This window comes from Colletotrichum abscissum, assembly GCF_030869225.1.
Source record: "Colletotrichum abscissum strain IMI 504890 chromosome Unknown Scaffold_55.1, whole genome shotgun sequence".
NCBI lineage: Eukaryota > Fungi > Ascomycota > Sordariomycetes > Glomerellales > Glomerellaceae > Colletotrichum > Colletotrichum abscissum.
Genome location: NW_026850487.1, coordinates 144,690 through 159,791, shown reverse-complemented (window position 1 = coordinate 159,791; position 15,102 = coordinate 144,690). Strand labels below are relative to the sequence as shown.

Sequence of the window (15,102 nt, the reverse complement as noted above, 5' to 3'; positions counted from 1 at the left end):
TCATTTGAGACGAAGAGTCAAGTGGCCATGTACTGGGGCTCTAGCAATGTTGCATTGCGAACAAATACTTAACTTCATCTTATATTGCACAGCAGAAAACGGCCTGATACTGCACAATACCGTATATTCCGATATGCTGTGCCATCATCTCTGACTGAAACAGGATCACGACGCTGAGAGGCATTTGAGCTATCTCTAGAAGCCGTGATGGAGGAAGCATTTGAATGCAGGGAGGCACAGTGGTAGTTGCCAGACAGCACATGGCCCTAGGGCTGTAATCAGTTCGCATATAGGAACTCTGTCTCTCTCTATCTAACTATGCTCATAGAATACCGAGGTGATCGAAGCTACCATAACATCATTTTCATTCCACATTACCTTCAGTCACCAAGGCTTAAGTCCTTGCCCGCCAGATCTCACTTGGCTTCTATCACCCCTTCTTCGACAACGAACCCAGCACCTTCATTCCCGCCACAAAAACTCACTATCGTCTTGTCGGCCCGAGACTCCAATTCCTCGAGTTGTATAACAGGTATTGATTGGCTGCTGTGTCGATTCTCGTTTCTCTCATTCGAGCTTTGTTCCTCCGATATGTTGTAAAATAGCAGAGGTAGGATTGACGACTTCCAGATGGGTTGCCTCCCACTGTCTCGGCAACTCTGAACATACGCGGCCACGAGCAGTGCTGATGTCAAGGCCAGAAGAGCTGCAGGGTAAAGTAGCCACCATCCCTCAAACCTTACACAAATCGAGGTTTGATTGCAGATTCCCTCCTTATAGCTGTTTGATGTATCCGTCTCCGAAAAAGTCAGTCCATTCTGACGCATTCGATTCGTAATGGCGATAGACATGTTGTCGTGAGCAGCCGCAAGGCTGTCAAATGTGGCCATCCCTCCACTGTAGAGAGCGTCAAGCCACCAACCTGTTTCGCATTGTAGCTGACTGGAGTTTCCGATTCCATTGACGGCTTCAGAAGATGTTGGTCCATTTTCGGTGACGTCGTAGAGTTTGCAATGTCCTTTCAGTTTGTCCTCGAAGAATAATCTAATACCATGGAACTCGCGGTAGTCCATGGCTCTGACACACTGAGGCGGAGCCTCCTTTGTAACTCCATCTGAGGTCCACGAGGTCCAAGGTAGGCCATCTCGAGGGGCGTCTGTAATGTTGGACACACCGTATGATTTGTTGTCAATAATGCAAGGCTGGATCACTGAAGCGTAACCAATGCCGCTCGACGTTTTAGACATTGGCTCCGTCGATATTAATTGCTCATTCAGGGTACCATTCGTGACATTTCCATTGTAATGACGGAGACAAGGATAGAGACTGCAGTTGACAGCCACAATATAAAGGTCAGAGCTGAGTCTCGGCATATTCTTATAGTCATGCTCGCAGTATCGATCGGCCGGGGCATCTGGGTTACGCTGCGCAACGCAACCTGCCACCGAGAGCGTCAGGAAGGACGTGACGATAGGGTTTTCATGTGTGTAATCAATGACTGTTGTTGCATTGAACAATTCCGGTTCAACGCCAGTGTTGATGGAGAAATTCGAATCCTTGTGGAAGCGATAAATGTTACGATATCGGCCGAACAATTTTGTCTTTGAGTCTTCAAACTCTAACAAGTCGGACTTCACGTCGGTACACTTGCTGCAAACCCCGACGGACGAGTGCGTGACTCCAGAAACTTTTTGGAACACACAGTTACCCGACTCGCACTCGGATAGCTGAGAGCTGTCGGGAGGTATACCGAGTAAGCCGTTAATAATGGCGGTGCTCATCTTCGCGTTGGTATCTGCTCCACTGATCATAGAATCGTGCCTCGCAACCCGCTCGGCTATTGAGATACGAGCAGTGCACTCAGATGAGACCTCGCAGGAATATGTTTTGACAGCTTGCTGAGAGAGAGGGCCAGTGGCGTATGAGGCGATCACAACCAGAGCGCCAAGTAGCGTTGTGTTCCTGTTATAAGTGTTACTGGAAATACCATCTATTTATGAATAAGATTATAGCATACGGCTTGGGGATGGTTACTAGGAACTTCAACGATCCCCAAGCACCTTTGCCAGCATTGTCAAAATGTTCGACATGCCGCAGGGGACGCGGCGCCGCCATCCATAACCACTTAGCTTGTCCAATGACTGAATTCATCAGTATATTTTCCTCTTAATAATGAGGGAAATATTATCTACCTTGCGACAAAACGAACAGCATCGCGGCTCTCAGGAGCGTGGTCAATATGGCAACAAGTGTGTTAATACTAACACTGTATGCCCAAGCCGGCTGTAATTTCCCATTGCTGAACACTAAGAGAATGACCATAACAACAAAGGCGAAAACAGAAGTCAAGAGTGCCGTAAACTCGAGGTTCCATTGTTTCAAGGTTGAAACTCTGCCGAGGGGCTGATGAAGTAGGCCGTTCTTCTCAGCTTGATTGAGATTCCCCTCATCGATGCCCTTGGGACAAGCTGATGAAAGCCCGTTGATTTCATCTCGGGACTCCTCCTCGGAGGGAACAATAGTATAGTCACTTATCGAAGTATCGTTCTGGAAAGTGTCGGGCTGCTGGTTTGATATGTTTCTGCCGTGATGCACTTCATCTGTGAACGATACAGACGAAGGTCTGGGAGACGACTCATCTCCAGCGGTGTGGGGAGAGTCTTGGTAAGGTGCCATTGCGAGACGTCACAAATATTTTAAGACACTAGAGGTGAAGACTGGACTTGATAGAGGGGACCGAGTCTTTATGTGCGGACGCATCAGAGATGCATATCGTGGATCAGGCTGAGCCCGTGGGGGCCTCGATGACATGCATAAGCTCATGGCCTTTTCGTCCCGTGGCGAGGAGGACTTGGCTGCATGTTGGATGTTTCTGACGATTGGCACGATAAAGCTGCACTGCCCATCTGCGGTACAACAACAGATCTAATTGTGGTTCTCATGTGGATGACGCAGGCTGGCAAGCTGAGCATGCAATCACAGCCAGCCTTCTGCCTGAATGACGCCCTACTGCGTTCGTAACCGCTACAGCGGACCTAACAACCATCAGTGGTAAAGGAGAGACTGCGAAAATTCGGTACAAACCTGGGATATTTCCAGATAAACGGCCTAAATTGAGAGAGACAATCGTCAACTAGATCTTGCCTGAGGGAAATCTGAACCAAATTGCGAATTACCAACGGAAGTGAGTGATCCCATACTCTTCTATTGTAAAGAAGAAGAAGAAGAAGAAGAAGAAGAAGAAGAAGAAGAAGATGTTTGCTTTTAATTAGTTGCTTTAATGGTCTGCCGAGTGAAAGCCCTTCTATCGTCTTAGAAGAAAATCACTTATCAACCTAGAAGTCCCAACTTGAATACCCAGCATGGCAGGAACCAGCTACATTCAGATAACCTGTCCTCATACATGTGTATAGAATGCAAGATGACAGAGGCTACATATCAACCCATACAACTGTCGGCATGGAAGCTGCTAGTTCTCGTGTCATGTCTAGACACCCACGGTGCCACCTCTCGTGAACCATTTAACCCCGAGGTTGAGTTCGGGCCCACGTTCTCGGCATACCTCTTCTATACCTTGCGCAGTACCGAGAAGTTGTCCAATTTGCCATTCTTACCTCATTGACTGTACGGGTGATGGATTCTGGCTCTATCCAGTCTCAACCACATATTTACATATTTACAACACTCAAGAAGACGGCCCCCCTTCGCCTTTCGTCGACTCTGGAATTCTCGAGTCCACCACTACGATAATGAGCAGGCTCGGAAAACATCATCTGACCCTTGAGCTGGAATCTAAATGGACAAACCGGCAAATAGCATGCGCAGCGGGCGTCCTGGATACGGACACTTGTGTCACACGGGATGTCTAGCCCTCGATACTGATAGAGGTAAGAGTGCCTAAGGGTGCCGAGTAGATACATATTAGACAACAGACCATGAGACATATACACATACGGAGCAAACATATCAACAGACCTACCACATGTTGAAGTCTTCAAGGAGATCCACATACAACGGATTTAAAGATTCAGTTAACGTTGCGCCGGATATGGATTCAAACGACACAACACCTACTACACAGAACCATCTCAACAACACCTCTATCTATCCCATTTTCCCTTCATGTAGTTTAACACTAATTAGCATGATCACATTACACCAACGCAAACGCCAAAAGACAGCCCCGCCGCGCCTGACCTGATGCTCCCAATATCGCGATAGATCCACCCACGGCGGATCCCTCAACCCACCACGGCCCCATCATCACCGAGCAAAACTTCAAAAACATACAACACCAGGTATTCGCTGGTCGTCACCGACCCAACTACTAATCCGGCCCTCACTGGCTTATCTATGGGAGAGCGGACGGGATCCCGAGTTTTCCAGTGGGTATGGTCGTATGTGGCAGAGACCAGAGGCAGAGTCGCTCATATCGTGAGATGGCGCACAACACCGAGTAGCCGTTCTTCCCCACATCAACACACGACACCACACAAGAAATGACAGCTGATAAGAATAATTCACAGAGAGGAAGCTGTTTTTCTTTATTTGTCTTGACTGGAATGGTTTCTTCCTAATGCCGTGACTGAGGGAAAGTCGCCAACCGCCACAACTCCTCATCACGCGATGGAGGTTCCCCCCCCGCCCCAGTCACACAGCAAAGACCAGAGGTTTAGGGATTGCTCCAACATAGAGAGAGCGTTACTTCAATTTTCAAATAAACCAAAGACAATATGGCTGTGTCAACAGGGCTCCTAGGATTTGCTTTTTGCAATCTAGCTTCGGCGCAGCTTCATCCGCACAGCGATAGGCACTCCGACTCATTTGGCTACGTGAACCCGCCTTTGCATCACTCCCTACCTGTCCCACAACTAACAATATCCCTTCCCATCAGAGAAAAATCATGACACAGCAACGCAGCAGTTCAAGTAATGGACACGCCAAGGTCCGCAGACTTCACTTCAACACGAAAATTTCCCTGTATCTACGCTGTTAATCTACGCCGTTGGCCCGTAGGGTGGCCTAATCACCCGGCTTCTCCTTGGTCATCACCAACATCACCGTGTAAACACTTTTTCAAACAGTCAAGGGAATCCGCATGCGACTATCTAAACCTCCCAACCTGCCTACTGCCTGAATCCCGAAGCAGAATAAATCCCATTCGTCAGTGTTCCTCCGTCCTATTGTCGAAGAACCTGCACACGCCTTATATGTGTTTGGGTAAGTCAAATCAATGCCTGGTAAGACTGGGTGTGGTGTTGTATGCAGTTTTGAGGTTGTTGTAATACATGAGCCATCGAGAGAGGCAAGGGGGTATTTCCTCCTCCCGAAAGTACGATCCACTTCCCATCACGCCAGGTACCCAAGCTCGTCGTCTTCGAGTCGCTCCAAGTACTCCTTGTCGAGCAGAATCTCTATGCACTTCTTGATGTCCGAAACCTTTGGCACGAAGCGCGACCGGATCTGGTTGATGGTCTCGCTGACGAGCTGAGTGTGCTTCATCTTCTTTCTGGCCTTCATGATACGAACGATGGCAGACTGTTACCTTGTTAGTACGTGAAAAATCACTGTCATAGAAATGGATGGACATACCTGCAGCAGAAGCTTGCGGTCCTCCTCGATCGTCTTGTTCGTCTCCACCTCCTCCTGCTTAGTCTCCTTGGCACCACCGAGGTTCAGGTTAACTCTGATCTTCTTGCTCTTGAAGTCATAGTTGAGGCGGAAGCTCTTGCCGGCCTCCGGCTTGCCTTCGGGTGACATAATGAGGACCTTGGCCTTGAGAAGAATGGCCAAGGCCTGGTCAAGGACCTCAGAGCTCAATAGGGTAATACCCGAAATATCCTCGTAAGTGTACTTGTCCTTATCGTTGTAAAGGAGCAGGATGGCCATTTGGTAGGCAGACACCTGGAATGTGTAAGGCGTCTTGCTGTTCTTGCAGTAGCCGGCCTTCAGCTCGCCCTTGCAAAGCTGCCACAGCCACGTGAGCTTGCGACCCTCGTGCCGGTTCTTGTAGAATCGGGTAAACCGCTCGCAGTCGTCATTGATCTCGTGTGGGGGAGTGAAGCTGGTGTTTGGTGCGGTCAGGGGCCAGAAACCAGTACCGAGGATGGAGTATTGGGAATCGAGGGTAGTCTTGAGACCCTCAAGACCCGCGACATGCTCCTTGAAGCTGACATTAAGGTCCTTGGACGTCTGCATGTCCTGGAACATCCTCTGGAGCTTGTTGGTGTACTCGAAACCACACGCCTCCTTGAGTTTACTGATCATGCTTGTTTCCGCGTCGTCGGATGACGAGTTACTGTGCACCAGACGGCGGGCGAGCATGCGTGAGTAGAACTTCTGGAACACGTCCTTGTCCTCAATGTACTTGAAGACGGTCATAATCTGGGTGAGCGTGTTCTCCAACTCGCCCTCCTCGATGCCAGTGCTGCTCTTGCGCAACAACACATCTGTGTACTTGGCCAAGAGCTCTGGCGACTTGTTGGAGCCAGACTTGCAGACTTCGTTTCTGTTGATGAACTCGCGGCAGGCATTGTCCAAGGATCGCGTGAACTCGGCTTCGCCATCAAACGCACGCGTCACCAGACCTGAGTACTGGGAGTGGATCTCCAACAGCGCATCGACATAGACCTTTGGCTCCAGCTTCTCGGCGTCAGATGCCACCTTCTCCACAGCACTCAGACCTGCCTTGCGGACATGTGTCTCGAACCTCTGCCTCAGAGGATCCAAGCCCTCTGGAATCCTAGACAGTAGCTTGTACATCCTCGCCATATCTTCTTCTCTGTCGTTATCCAGGAGGACCTGGAATTCGTCGCGAAGTAGCGTAGAGTGATCGGCAATGAGGGCTTGGTTGCACGTCTTGCGCAACGGTGTGATGATATCAGCGTGTAGAAACATGCGCACCCGCTCCTCCTCTTCCTCAAGTCTCGTCTCCGCCTTCTTCATGTATTCGACAACACTGTTCTCAGCGACGAATTGTTTCGACTCATTCTGGTAGTATTCTTTCGTCGCAGCCAAGAAGGGGCGCTCGAAGTGGAAGCGGTAGACGTCGAGAGTGGACTTGGTGGGGTCGGCATCGTCGAGACCGAGGGATACGAAAGAGTCGACAACTTGCTTTATCTGACCATACTCAATGGTCTCGCCGTTGCGCTGCTTCTCGACCAGCTTCAGAACCGCCTCCATAACCTTGGTCGATACCTGCTCGAAGAGAACCCTACGCCACTGGACCAGGTGCAACGTGTAAACGTCGTAGATGTTCTTCTTGCCCTCATCCATCTCGCGCTTGACCCAGTGTCGGTTCAGATACCGGAAAAGGTGATGGATGTACTTGGCCGCAATCGTGTATCGGTTCCATTCTTTGATATAGAATGTCAGCAAGGCTTCGTCGGTGTGCGTCTTGGACTGCTGAACGAGCCCTTCGAGATGTTGCTTGAGGTACTCGATGAGCTTGTTGTAGAGCTCCTCTCCGAGAAGGTGAGCTATCACGAGATGTCAGTATAGCTGCCCCACGCAGCAACGGAAGCGTGTTCCATGCTCACCTCCTCTGTGGTTGCCTGATCCGATGCTTCCCTGGGGAACGGATAATCCGACAGCCTTTTGGGATGTGCAGAAGTTGTGGACGGCACTAGAGATCAAGTTAGAAGATGAAGATAGTGATCGGTCAGCAAGGCGTACGTGTAGACTCCCATGTACTGTGGCGAGCGAGCAGTGGTTAGCACTCTTCCATCTGGCACGAGGAACGTGGAGCAGCTTTGGGCATTTCAACTCACGATCTGCATGTCGATACCACGCTCAAGATCCAGCATGATACGCTGGATGCCAGCCTCGAGGTACTTCCATCTGTACGCAGTCAGCGCGGGGTGTTCGACCAACGGCGACGGAGTCGCGAGGCTGCGGAGGTCCACTCACGTGGCTCCAATGTCCTCCCTGTTAGGAACTGGAGGCATCTGGACGGCAGGCGCCATCTTGGCTGTAGACATGATCCCAAGCTCTCAGATCGAGCGCGCTGTCTGTGGAAGAAATTGGTGAGGCCGTCGTGGCCGTCGTGGTGGGGGGAGGGGCGGATGTTGGTTCGGGGGTCGATTCGGTGTGGAAGGCGGGGGGAGGGACCTGCTGCAAGAGACGAGAAGTTTAGAAAAACCGTCTAGGCAAGAGATGGAGAAAATGTATTTGGATCTCCAGTCCTGCCGTCGGTGGAAGGATAAAGGAGAATCAGTAAATGGTGGTGGAGGGTTGATGTCGTGGCGTGGACTCGGACGCTTGTGGAAATCCAAGTCGAAGAATGGAGATGCAAAGGAAAGGCCGGTGGTCGCAAGGGTTGGAAGGAGGGAGAGGCTGCCTTACGTTACCAGGGTCTGGGGGAAAAGGGAAGGAACACGGCGGCCTTTGTCTGAGTCAGAGCGAAGGGAAGTGAGGCCGTACTTTGCTCAAATAACACCTTGAAAGGGGAAAGCAAGAAAATAAAGAAGAGAAGTTTGTAGCCTGGACCACAAGAGCTGTGAACGCGATCAGGCAGACACTGGTCGACTGGTGGGTAGGATGAAAGGCTGCTTTGCTTGCTGGGTGAGAGGCGCTGCAGATGGAGGCGGCGTCCGGTGGTGGAGGACCCAGGTCTAGAGGTGGTGGCCAGCTACGGATACAGTAGCGACACGACCACGCTCTGGGCTGCGACAAGACCAGGCCAGCCCACGTCCACCTCTCCGTCACAGCGTGAGTGGTGGAGAGTGGAGACTCTGCCCTCTAAACCTGGGTGAGGCCTGGGTGCTTGGGACTGGCTGTCGGAGAGCGAAGTGGGTCTCCAACCGGAAGGGTCTAGCGGAGAGTTTCTGCCGAGCGCGACCGCCCCAGACCATGAGCTTTGGTAATCCGCGATAGGGAAGGCGTGCTTTATGGGCTTCTGCTTCAGGTACGCGACCAGGCAATTAAGACACAGCCTACTCCGTAAAGGTACCTCACTTCAGGGTTTGCTGGGGGCGGGAACGAGGGGGCATTGGGACTTCTCAGCCTTACCTTTTTCTTTGATTGGCACGAATACCTTGTTCTCTTTCGATTTGCACCCACCCAGACCCTATCGATCCAAGGGTACTTTACAAGAGGATACATAAGGTAGTTGGGACTCTTGACCACAGTTAACTTTATTCCTATTTACACCTGAGATGCCTAGACTGACTAACTTTGTCATTCCCATTTGCTCAAGAACGTGTTTGCCCATCGCTTCTAGACACGATGCTCCATGGATAAAGATTGTTTAGGTCTTGACTCATGGCTCTGACTTGACCATGCTTCTCCCCCCAGCGATTACTCCAAAATGACAAAATCTTCCGTCGACATTCTGTCTGGTTTTCTCAAAATACATGGATCTTGGATATGGCTACGTCAACTCGTATCACATATAGACTACTTGTTGCTGACTGTTTTTCGCCATCTTACAAACTCCACCTAAAATTGAGTCGCATACTTTGCTACCTTTATAATGCCACCTTGTTATGGATGTTTGTCATTCACTTCTACAGAGCCAAGGAGGCGGGCACGACTTGTTGTGAATAGTATCCCCAGCCACAAAGCATCAGATCTGTCACCTCTCATCTGACATGCCAAAATACATCGCACTTTGACATACATCACACAAAAGGCCAAGTCACATGTTACATTGCTGAGACTGTGCAAAGGTTGATATCAACATGACTAGACAGCCAGAAATATGTATAATGAACAAAGAGGAAGGATCGCAGCTACTGTTGCGCGCTGAAGTTATCGTGTAGGCTTTTACTAAACCGGGTATACCCAACAAGACCAAAGAAAACACCTCCCATGCCCCCCAAAACTACATGCGGTCGTGAGAGCTTTCATCCTCGCCTCCTCCAAGTCGTTGAACCGTTCGGAAAATATTGACCATGAAGTTCAAGGTCCACGCCAGCAGACCCGCCAGCATAAACGACGCCAGGGCCTGACTCAGCTGCCTCACTTGCCCTGCTTCAACATTATGGAAGACGAGCGATTCAAATGCCAATGATGTGCTGGCCGATTTGAATATGATGAAGAAGAGGTCGAGCAGAATGAGGGCAATCTTCTGAACAGCTGGTCGGAGGCCCAATGGCTTGCCCGTGTACTCGTCCCAAAGCATGTACCCGATATAAGGTACAGCAACTGTATCGACGGCGATGGCGACAATACTTTGCGCGCGCTCCGGGCTGACATTGCTCTTGGCGTTCTCCTTTTCGTAGATCCGGGCTGCTATAGCCAACGCGATGATGGACGTGAACATGACTGTAAGTCGGAAAACCAGGGGCACTAAGTAGTGTCGTAGAATGAGGGACCACATTCTTTGCCTAAAGGTCTTCGTTCTCTTCTGCTTCATCGATCCCTTCTCCAAGTCTCTGTGGGCGTGCGAGTCGTATCGCTTGTTGAAGTCAGGCTGCAACTTATCCAGCATACTGACGTCCACAACCTCCGACTGCTCTCCTTCCATGTGCCCGTAGGCCGACGAGTGAAGAAAGTCCTTCCATGCTGCTGGTGGGCCCTGGGTTGCGGGCCTGTGTGCTGAGACGATGACGGGCTCTGCTGTTCGTAGGTGATCCCACTTTCGGCCGTGTTGCGCGCCCTTGCCGCGGAAGAAGTCCGTAAGCCGGACGTTTGTGTTTGGGCGAGCTTTCTCTAAGACGGGGTCGCCAGTGTAGTCGACCCAGCCGTCACGCGACACCCGACGATCAGGCTCCTTAGGCTGGTGATTGTGGTGAGGTGGAACGGCTCGGGCCGGGGGTGATAGCAGTTGAAGCTGATCTTCGCTGGGTTTGCCATACCGCGTCTCGTAAGAGTCTATCCATGCTATTGCGACGAGGGAATTAGTCCGGTTCCTACTCAATCAAAGATCCGAACAAGCCGGAGATCATCCTTACGAGGGAGCGATTTCGGCTGTAAGCGCATGCGCGGGGCACCATTACTATCGATCGCTGTACTGCTTGTGCCGACTGAAGCTCGAAAGTCGGCCGAGGCGGAACTGCCAGGTGGGTGACTGGATGTGCTCATCGCAGTCGCAGCCTTGGCTGAGGCTGGACGCTGAACTCGAGAGGAGGGGTGCTACGACGAGGCCGTCTGCAATTGTGAGCGTCGTGAGTGGAACGCTTCGTCAATGGCGTGTAAAGAGGCTCGCATATTAATATGCCCTCCGCCTTTCGGTCGAGGCCGTACGAAAGCGAGGTATCGATATTATTATCGCAGGTGATATCGTGCACTTGATCGTCGAGGTTTGTGTACACAAGTTGAGAAGGAAAGTCGTCAGGACGAAGGAGCGGGTGAGAGACGTAAGAAAATAAGATTATGATTTGAGAAAAGCAAGAAGGCGAAATAGTAACGAGACCGTGATCAAGTCCAAAGTCCAAAGTAAAGTAAAAAAGGCAAAAGACACGGTAGAAAAGGTGCGCGTGATGGGAGACAGTTAGCAACCTAACGGTTGGGTGCGCCCTGTGTGTCTCTCTCTCAACGGCGGCGGAGGCGGCGGCTGTGTCCTCGTGGGGAGAGATGAGCTAGTGGTGCTGGCTGGCGTCGCTATTTCTTGGCTTCGTCGTCGTCCCCGTCCAGTCCCGTTCTTTGGTTCTGTCTGCAGGGTGAATCCCAAAGCTGACGGTGGCCAGCCTAAGTTTCTGGAGAGAAACACCAAAAGAAAAGCAGACCACACGACACTCGGATTGTGCCATGCAGGTCTATGACCGCAACTTTTGCCCGGGCGTTCCAGCAAACCGGGAAACTTTGCAGAAAGACTACAGAGTCCAGACACCTCTTGCGGCGCCAAACAGACTGGACGACAAAATGGAGGGCTGGGGAGAAGGGAATCGGAAGGGAGAGAAAGGGAAAGAGGTGTGTCCAATAGCCCGATTGGAAGGCTGGTAGCACCGGTGCACTGGAGCAATCTAACAACTGGAGCAACCCGACGGGTGGGCCCCTCGATGCCGGCTGCCTGCGAAAATGCCAGGTACGTACTCCCCGAATGCGCGGGCAGTCATACTGTCACGACCTCGAGATGTAGGAATTTAGCGGGTTTCGAAAGCCAATTTGCGCGAGCGCGATCTGGGATCAGAGGAAAATTCAGTCGTGATAGAGGGGCACACGTCAGCTTGGCAGTCGGTTTTGAGCTGAGTGGATAACAGACATGGTGTCAGGCCCATATCTTCCCCTATCGCGCAGCTGAGCAGGGGTTTCGATAGGCATTGATGCAAGCACTCTTAAGCTCCGGGGATACCCCTTCATGTATCGCCCTAACAGTGGTCCCTCGCACTCGGCGCACCACTCAAATCACAGGAACGGCCCATGACGCCAACCTGCGTCACTGCTCTGCGTTCGGGTTTAGTCCAGGAAGCTTGACCCAGAAGCTAAGATAGATGACAGGGGGCAGGGCTCTAGTTCTTCAAAGTCCAAGAGGCTGAGAGCTTCCAGACCTGGAACTCCACGACACACGTCAAAATTGCCTCCTTTCTTCGACAAGGGACAAGAGGCCGCCTGGGGTTTCCATCACTTGCGATTTTCTTTTCGCCCCTCGGCCAATTTAGTATATCACCCGACATGCGGACTGGGAGAAGCTTTGTCTGCTAATCTCTGAGCCAAGAGCGTCCTCTGTTCCCTTCCCCCTCCATCCCATCGCAACTGCCGCGGGGCAGCGCGTCGCATATTCCTCGATAGACCCGACGAAGACAAAGTTAATCGCAGCAGCCAACCTCCGGCACCCATCGCTCGGGCTGAGCCCTCGTCGTCCGATATGCGTCTCTATCTCCTCCCCATCACCACGAGTCGGACTCTTCTCTACTCACAACGACTGAACATTGCGACGACGAACCAACAAGGCTTGGCAGATAAGGTCAGCAAGAGGGCAGCCAAGTTGTGGGCTGGCTGGGAAGCAAAAGAGAGCGGATGGCAGAAGAAGGTCGTGAGCTATGGAAACTACGCCCTGCGTCGGATTCCGTACGAAGAATGGGGGTTGAAGTCGGTGCCACCCATTTCTGCGAGACGCAAGGACGAGGAGCTCAAGGGCAAGGAGAAGATTGAATTGGTCTTCCCGGATACCATCATCCCAACAAAGCAGGCTGAGCAGGTCGTCAGGACACTGGCCACCGAACGAGATGCGCTGCACAAGAGGAAGCTCATATGGTGCTTGGTTGGCATGCCCATCTCGGCGCCGTTCGCCCTGGTGCCCGTGTAAGTTGAAACTTCGATTCCGATCCTCTTGTGTGGAAGAAGTGCATTGCTGATATTATTATCCTCCTAGGATACCTAATCTGCCATTCTTCTATCTCGTCTACAGAGCTTGGTCGCATTGGCGCGCTCTCGAGGGAGGCAAGCACCTCCGATTCCTCGTTGACAATAAACTCCTGGCCTTGTCCCCGTCAAAGCTATTGAATGACATTTATACGCCTTTAATCCCAGAAAACACAACCGTAACACCGTCGAAACCAGCCCTTGGCAGCGCGGAGCCTTTGAAAGGCAAGGGAGAAAACGCAAAGGACGAAACAATCCTACTCTCGCAGGCCAATGGCCAACGGATTGCCAAGACGCTTGATGTACCCGAGCTGGGCGTCGAAATTGAGCGGGCCATCTGGCAGGTGAACCATGCCAAGAAGGCCAAGGAGGAAGAGGCTTCTGTTGAAGCCGCGGACGATGCCGCAAAGGAAGCCGCAAAACAGGTCAACGCCAATCCCACGACGGATAAAGAAAAGGATTCCGACCCGACCAAGGAGAAGAAGTAGCCTCGGCAACGACTTGTAGGATGATGGACGTCTGTAATGTTTGTAATGTATGCTCTCTAGACGTGAGCTGGTTCGGCCTGATGTATGTATGACGATAAAGCCCCGCTCCGATAGACAGACTCTTCTCTTTTGCTTTTGGGTCGGGCTAGAATCATGAAGTTCCATTCCGCCTGATGACGAGCTGGTGGACTTGTTCAATGTGGCCAGAAATGGGGTCCATGAGATTTTACGTAGCCTCGGTAGCCGAATACATGTGGAAGCCGTGGGCTCGAAGGGCCGGTAGACATCCACAGATACACATCAACCCGAATGCCAACGCAACCCGGCGAGCGGTATCTTTGGAAAAGGGACTTCGTAGCCTGGGCACGAGCGACCCCCACTGCCGCGCGCTCTCGTCCGCGTCGTCGTCAGCCTCGCAGAAGAAATCGTACTCCTCGCCCTCGTGCTCCTTCCAGTGCGCCGCCCGAATGTGGACCTTTGGCTGCTTCTTCTGCTGTTGCTGCTGCTGCTTCTGGGACGACGGCGGCCACGGCGGCTGGTTCGAGGTAGCCATGACAATGAGCCCCCTCGCCGCGACCTCGTCTTGGCGATCGCACTCTGCGAGGATGTCGAGGATCTCGTCCCTCGTGTACATTGTGCTCTCCCGCGTCAGGGCTTCCGACTTCCAGGCCATGGCGGCCTTGTGGCGGAGGAGTCTCTGGGTCGGGCTCACGTCGCCGCGGCCCTGTTGGCGCCTCTTTTCGCGCAGTTTCTGGTGGCAGCGTTGCGGTGCGACGGCGTGGACGTCTGGGTTTAGGGGCGAGGGCACGAGGGGGCTGTAGCCTGCCCGGTTTGGTAGTTGTGACATTTGAAGCATTTTTCTGTGATTGTTGTGTTGGTGCTTCTTTTCTTCTTCGTCTTCTTCTTTTTAGGTGTTTGTCTAACCCGTGTAGTGATATTTTGCTTGTCTGAAAGACGGGCAATTGGGCGTGTAATTAGGGCGACGATCGGTTTAGAAAGATGTGGGTTCTTGAGTTTCTGTGGGAGAAAGAAGACATGGGTCGCTTTCGAGAGGGTGATGGTGAATTGTTAACCAACTGTTATCGACATGGTGTTGTAAAGGAGGATTATGATTGCTCCGGGAAGGGAGAGGGGGGGACTGGAGGAAGGTGGCCAATGTCAATAATGGAGGCGGTTAAGAAAAAAAAGTGCGAATTGGTATGCTGGTGTGGTTGTGAAGAGATAGCCGCGAGATATGAGAGATATGGAGCTGGACGCCCGTCTGGAATGTCTCTGGAGGGAACTAGACACGAGAGGGATGGAGCCGACGTTCCTCCCTGGTGTCAGTTGCGAGATTTCCACCCTGCAACTGCAATGTTCCACACGATTT

The 15,102-nt window shown here is 51.8% G+C and overlaps 5 protein-coding genes across 5 annotated transcripts; 1 reads left to right on the top strand and 4 right to left on the bottom strand.

The window, feature by feature from the left end:
* Window positions 1-416: 416 nt before the first annotated feature.
* Window positions 417-2,676, bottom strand: CABS01_14553 (uncharacterized protein; the record flags this gene model as incomplete). Its single annotated transcript, XM_060547892.1, has 3 exons — window positions 417-1,962; window positions 2,018-2,141; window positions 2,193-2,676. 3 exons carry the CDS (start codon window positions 2,674-2,676, stop codon window positions 417-419), a joined length of 2,154 nt encoding a protein of 717 aa, XP_060393203.1.
* A 2,673-nt stretch (window positions 2,677-5,349) lies between these two features.
* Window positions 5,350-7,979, bottom strand: CABS01_14552 (Cullin family protein; the record flags this gene model as incomplete). Its single annotated transcript, XM_060547891.1, has 6 exons — window positions 5,350-5,538; window positions 5,593-7,478; window positions 7,539-7,624; window positions 7,675-7,691; window positions 7,770-7,839; window positions 7,909-7,979. 6 exons carry the CDS (start codon window positions 7,977-7,979, stop codon window positions 5,350-5,352), a joined length of 2,319 nt encoding a protein of 772 aa, XP_060393202.1.
* A 1,844-nt stretch (window positions 7,980-9,823) lies between these two features.
* Window positions 9,824-11,025, bottom strand: CABS01_14551 (uncharacterized protein; the record flags this gene model as incomplete). The annotated part of the gene is made up of 2 exons (XM_060547890.1): window positions 9,824-10,824; window positions 10,896-11,025. 2 exons carry the CDS (start codon window positions 11,023-11,025, stop codon window positions 9,824-9,826), a joined length of 1,131 nt encoding a protein of 376 aa, XP_060393201.1.
* A 1,723-nt stretch (window positions 11,026-12,748) lies between these two features.
* Window positions 12,749-13,733, top strand: CABS01_14550 (uncharacterized protein; the record flags this gene model as incomplete). Its single annotated transcript, XM_060547889.1, has 2 exons — window positions 12,749-13,185; window positions 13,256-13,733. The coding sequence occupies 2 exons, from the start codon at window positions 12,749-12,751 to the stop codon at window positions 13,731-13,733; spliced, it is 915 nt and encodes a 304-aa protein (XP_060393200.1).
* A 226-nt stretch (window positions 13,734-13,959) lies between these two features.
* CABS01_14549 (uncharacterized protein) lies at window positions 13,960-14,589 on the bottom strand (the record flags this gene model as incomplete). Its single annotated transcript, XM_060547888.1, has 1 exon — window positions 13,960-14,589. The coding sequence occupies one exon, from the start codon at window positions 14,587-14,589 to the stop codon at window positions 13,960-13,962; it is 630 nt and encodes a 209-aa protein (XP_060393199.1).
* Window positions 14,590-15,102: the final 513 nt, after the last annotated feature.